The sequence below is a fragment of the Sylvia atricapilla genome, chromosome 6 (assembly GCF_009819655.1).
Source record: "Sylvia atricapilla isolate bSylAtr1 chromosome 6, bSylAtr1.pri, whole genome shotgun sequence".
Taxonomy (NCBI): Eukaryota; Metazoa; Chordata; class Aves; order Passeriformes; family Sylviidae; genus Sylvia; species Sylvia atricapilla.
Window position 1 is genome coordinate 35,955,718 of NC_089145.1, and position 6,000 is coordinate 35,961,717.

The window sequence follows — 6,000 nt, forward strand, 5'->3', positions numbered from 1 at the left end:
GACATTCAAAAGTCAGGGAGAACAGAGGCCAGGGATGCAGGAAAGCCACATTTTCCACATGAGTAACCCTCCGGAACCACTCGTGTGAAAGGCTGGCACGGAGGGAATCAGTGAGGTAATTAAAAAAGCAAATAACAGACTCCACAGCTCCTCTGGAAGAGGTTAGATAAGGCCTGCACTGTGCAAAGGGAGGGGTGAAAACCCAGGGAGAGCAGGAGGAGGTCGGCAGGAGACACTGCAGGAGGTGAGGTGGAATGAGAAGATGGGAAAAGCACACACTGGGACTGGGACTGGAGCCCAGTCCTGAGGGATAAAGGCACCACAATGAGGTGAATCACAGCACCCAACACTTCTGGTGGTTTTTAATTCCTGTGCCTGTTCCCCAAGCCAAGGCAAACACTAATTCCCATTTCCACTTGAACAACACAGGTAGGAAGTGTTTCTTGCGCTGGAGCTGCCAAGTGAAATCACAGCATTCCTATTAAACACCTGGGATCTAAAATCCACCTTCATCTCACACCAGTGGCTGAAAAACTCTCCTGTCACTGTTTGCCAATCACAGATTCCTGTGTCAGGAACTTTGTACAAACAAAATGAAGCATGAAAATAGTAAGATTTAAGTAAAAGGATCAGCCTCCTTTGGTTCCAGGCTGAAACCCAGACTGGTTTGGGTTAGAAGGGATCTTAAAGCCCGTCACATTCCAAATCCACCTTCCACTAGCCCAGGTCACTCAAATTCAAGTTCGAAGCAACTGCAAGCCTGCAAAGGTCCAGGCTTCTGAGCTCAAATAAATATATTTATGAGAAGTTAAATGACCTAAGAGATTTCAAACCTAAATGTAACTATGATTTTAAAACTTCTTAACGATCAACTTTCCTGTTGGAATTATAATGCAATAAATAATAATGAATGCTAATGGAATTAGAATGTTTGAAATAATAATCCATTATAATGAGGCAAAAATACATTAAATAATTCTAACCCACAGGGAGCCTGATCCTGCCATGGAAAACATGCATGGAATAAAGTTGGACACCCCTGCACCTCCTGACCTTAACCCCAACCCTGCAACCTCACACATCACAACAGAGTAACTCCCACGTGTTTTAAAATACAGAAGCACTGAACTAATGTAAACTTAAAAAAAAAGTCCTCAAAATGGTCTTTTATATCTGTCTATGCAACATTTGCTAAGAATAAACTCTTTAGTCATGCTCTAGAAATTTGATGAGTGGTCCAGAGCAATGGTGGAATTGTTTTAGAAAATGCAAATAGTGCCCAGTGCCAGCATTATCCCGACATGTGGTGCCTGCAGAGCCCTGGGGTTTAACTGTTTGACAGGCTCTGTTTGTGGACCATGGAGAAAAACCCAAACCAGGAATCCCCAGGAGATGCTCCTGAACTTAGGTTAGAAAAATCAAAGAGCAAGGAACACACAGCTCTTGTTTTACACAAACACATTTTGAATTTGCTGGCGGATTTGCAAGAAAACACGCAAATGATAATTATGGAATCCTGGAATGGTTTGGGTTGGAAGAGATTAAAACTCAGCCAGTTCCACCCCCTGCCATGGGCAGGGACACCTTCCACTGTCCCAATGTCTAACCCGGCCTTGGACACTTCCAGGGATCCAGGGGCAGCCACAGCTGCTCTGGGAATTCCATTCTGGCCTCTCCCCACCCTCCCAGGCAGGAATTCCCAATTCCCAATCTCTCATCCATCCCTGCCCTCTGGCAGTGGGAAGCCATTCCCTAGGTCCTGTCACTCCAGGCCCTTATAAAATGTAAGCTCAGGGCACACGAGAATATTTTAAGTTGAATAAATCCATATCTATAAATCTAACAACACATTCCTCAAAAAGTATTAGTGTATTTATTAGCGTATTTTGAAAAATACACACTAATTCTATGAGGTCACCTGGTTTATTTTATTTTAAAAATCTATTCCAAATGCCTGGAATATAAGTTTATTCCAAGGAGCAATGGAAGGTATTTGGGACAAATGAATTTTTCAACTACAATTCCCAAAAAACCTTTTATGCAACATCCAGGATATTAAAACTGGGACTTCCAGTGGCTTGGAGGGAGTGACACCCTCAGCTGCTGCCTCTGAAATTCTCACAGGAGTGCAATCCCATTCAGTAATTCAAAAAGAATTGGAATTCCAGTGTCAACCTGCAAAATAATTCACACAGGACTGGAATCCCATTCAATAATTCCCACAAGATTGGAATCCCAGTATCAACCTGCAAAATTATTCCCACAGGACTGAAATCCCAGCACCAACCTACAAAATAATTCACATAGGACTGGAATCTCACTCAATAATTCCCACAGGATTGGAATCCCAGTCCTCAACCTGCAAAATTCACCTCTGGGAAGTTCCACCTGGAATTCAGCAAGGACAAGCTCTGGCACTGGATCTGTGCTAGAAAAGGTGGTCCCAAAACCAAAATGCAGCTTTAGAAAAGGGTTTCACCATTTGATATCTCCCCCAACAAAGGCCAAACAAAAAGGCAAACCCAACCCAAACAGGTGGAGAAATGAAAGATGGGGAGAGCAAAACCCTCCAGCAGCACAGGAGAAATCCCACTCCCAAGGAAAGCCCCCAACAGCAGCATTCCCACCCAGCACTGCAAACCCTCTGTGATTTCTGCTGCAGAAGCTGTCTCAGCGCTCCCAGATTTATTCAGTGAGAAACTTGGATTCCTAAATAATTCAAAAATCAGCTCCCAGGTGAAAAGCCTTCATGAGGATCTGTTTGAGATGATTTACCTGCTGCAAACAGCAGCTCAAGTCACTAAACCTCAGCGATCACATAAAAAATATTTTCTTCTGATTTATTTACTTTGGAAGGACTTTTGTATTGAATTATCCTCACTCCTTGCTTAGATTTCCAGCACAGCAGCAGAAGAAAAGAAAGTGTTTTATTTATTTTAAGTGTATTATTTTGCAAGGATGTGCTTGTCCATCTCCCAGCTGGAACAGAGGCAGTACATGAAAACTGCTTTTAATTTTCCAACTTACAAGATTCCCAGGTGCCAGTGTTAAAGAATGTGGGCATGTAAATATATAAAATCTGGTTTAAAGATGTTTTACCACTTAGCTTTGGGTTTTTCCTGAGAAGACTCCCACTCTAAGGTAAAATTTGGGACTCTCTACTAATCTTGAAGAGTATAAATGCATATAAAATACTGTTCAAAAGACAGATTCTCGTATTTTTTTCATGTATTAAAGTAAGAACTGATGTGTTATACTGTTTTTAAGTGTCCACTGCATAGAATTAAAGTAAAGCAAGAGTTTAAAAGTGGTTTGAAAGAAAGAAGTTGCCTTAAACTTGCTGAGTGCATAATAAGGAGACTGGAGCTCTTTAAAGCATGTTCTGGACTTAAAATCCAAACCATAAAGAAATATTGTTAGTGTATTGCATGGGCTCCTTATCCAGCTCCAAAATCTTTGTGCATTTTAGAATTAAGTATTTTTCACACTTTACAAGGAGAACCAAAATCTACCTTCTATTTCTGCTTCTGCTTTCTGTTTCTCTCCTTCAGGAAGTGCTCATTTAAAGGAAGAGCTTTCAGGAATGGGAAATAATGCCCAGGATATTAAAAATACTGCTTAAGAGTTAAAAACACCCTCTATTTCAGGTGTTCCACTAAAAAAATACTAAACTTTCTTTAAAGCTTTCATCACAAAGCAACCTGCTTGGAAAAATCACATCTCAGCTGGCCAACAAGTGGATTTTTAATCCTCTTCAGGACAAAAATCACAAACTACCTGCGAACAGCAGTGATGATGTTTAACGAATTGGGAAATTACCAAAAAATTTAAGGCTTTCACACTCTAGATTCTGTGCCAGGTTCTTCAGTTCCCCTGGAAATAATGGAATAGTTACTTTGGATAATCTCCTGCTCATTTTAAGATCTCCAGTGCTTATTTTGCAGAGTATCTTTTATATGAGTTAAAACTGCGAGTGCTTCCCTAGCAGCCTGACAATGATACAGTTTGGGGTTGACTCACTGATACTGAGTGTTCACAGCAGAAATTCACATTACAGCCCTGATTGCTTCATGCTCCAGGGTGGGTCCTGGAGACAAGGAACTTTCCCAGGGAGGAAAAAAAATGGCTATAAGCAAATACACGTTTTTACAGGCAGTCACTGGCATCATAACCCTATTTCCTCTGCTTCAGAAAGTTGAAATCCCTGTTCTTTTCACCAAAACCAAAGGCACAAATAGAAAGGATTAGTAAAGCAGCATGAATCCACCAGCTTTGGTAGTATCTGTATTCTAGGATGATGAAAACACCTCTGAATTTTAAGGGAATCATTTTGCAGATGTTTGGGCAAATGCTGGTTGGCGTTAAGGGGCTGCTTTAGGTCAGATTCCAGAGAGATCATGAAAAGAACAGCCTGGCATTCCCTTAGACACTGGAAAGCAGCTTCTCTATGAGGAGAAGATTTTAGAGTAAAGAGCAGAAAATCCAGGATTCTTCAGACAGGCAATTAGTGGTTTCTGTGCCAGCCACAAGACTACTTAGACAGGCACCCGAAACAAATGCAGGTCTTTTATTCTATTAAAAAAAAAATAACGGAGGATCATTATCCAACAGCATCACTACATCCATTCCTGGGAAACAGAGACAAACCACTCACCACTGCTCAGAGTATTTGTATGGCAGTCCTGCCCACCAGCAGAGATGCAGATCAGCAGGTAATTATGGTCAGAATTATGGAATAATCCACGACCTTTGCAAATGACACAGAGCAGGGCACTGCTCCCTCCACCCTCAATTTAACCCAGTGCCTGCACTACTGGTGGTGTCCTATGGATGTGGGGGTGGGCTGCAGCTTCCCTGCTGGGCAAACAAATCCTAAAAAATACAGATTCACCTCTTGTGTGCTTTCTCCCCACAGTTTCTCTCAGCTGTGCATGGGGCTGATGTGTCACAGGGTGGCTTTTCCCTGCACCACAGGTGGCCGCTCTCACAAGTGTGAGAAGGCGAACGAAGGGATGAAGGAAGGGATGAAGGATGCCATTCCCCTGCACACCAGCAACGTTATCAGTGTACCCAGAGCACCTGTGGCTGCCCCTGGATCCCTGGAATGTCCAAGGCCAGGCTGGACGGGGCTTGGAGCAGCCTGGGACAGCGGGAAGGTGTCGCTGCCCATGGCAGGGAGTCGAAAAGAGACGGGATTTAAGATCCCTTCCAAGCCAAACCAGTCCGGAATATCAATCCCTGGAAGCGAGAGCCCCAATTAAAGCGGAGAGCGAAGTTTAGCGAGCGCAGGCGACAGAGAAAGCAGCGCCGCCGGGTCCCCGATGCCCCGCAGCAGCCCCCGAGGGAGGCGCGGGGGGCTCGGGGCGCTGCCTCAGGGCAGGGCGGGGGCCGGGGCTCCACCTGCCCGGGGCGCCGGGGCTCGGGGCAGGCTCCGAGCAGGTGCCGCCGCTCGCCGCCGGGACTGACCTTGCGCAGGGCGGGCACGAAGAGGCCGCGCCATTTCGGGCCGTTCTCCTCGCCCAGGAACTCGTAAGGCTGCGGCGGCGGCTGCATGGCGGCCGCTCCGCATCGGGGCCGGGCCGCCGCGGTGTCGCTGCTCACCCGCCCGGCCTGACCGCCATGGCTCGGCGGGGCCGCTCGGGGCTCGGCGGGGCCGCTCGGGGCCCGCTCGGGGCGCGGGGAGGCGCCGGGCGGGGGTCGGGACGGGCCGGGCCGGGCCCCGCTCGCTGCGGCCCCGCTGCCGCCGCCGCCCGCGGCCGCCGCCCTGCGCGCCTGCGCCGCCCGCCGCGCCCGCCCCCTGCCGGCAGCGCCCGGAACTGCGGGCCCCGAGCGGGAGCGCCCCGCCGGGGATGGCTCCTCACCGGGGACATTGCCCTGCCGAGGGGACATTCCCTGCCCGGGGATGGCTCCTCACCTGGGACATTGCCCTGCCGAGGGGACATTCCCTGCCCGGGGATGGCTCCTCACCTGGGACATTGCCCTGCCGAGGGGACATTCCCT

General features: G+C 47.3%; 1 protein-coding gene across 1 annotated transcript in view; it reads right to left on the reverse strand.

Annotated features, from left to right (window-relative positions):
- The window catches only part of SOS2 (SOS Ras/Rho guanine nucleotide exchange factor 2), a 39,732-nt gene extending 34,117 nt beyond the window's left edge, over positions 1-5,615 (reverse strand). The window contains exon 1 of the mRNA XM_066321483.1: positions 5,467-5,615. Within this exon, the coding sequence (XP_066177580.1) occupies positions 5,467-5,553 (87 nt within the window). The 5' untranslated portion in view covers positions 5,554-5,615. The remainder of the gene's footprint in view (positions 1-5,466) is intronic.
- Positions 5,616-6,000: the final 385 nt, after the last annotated feature.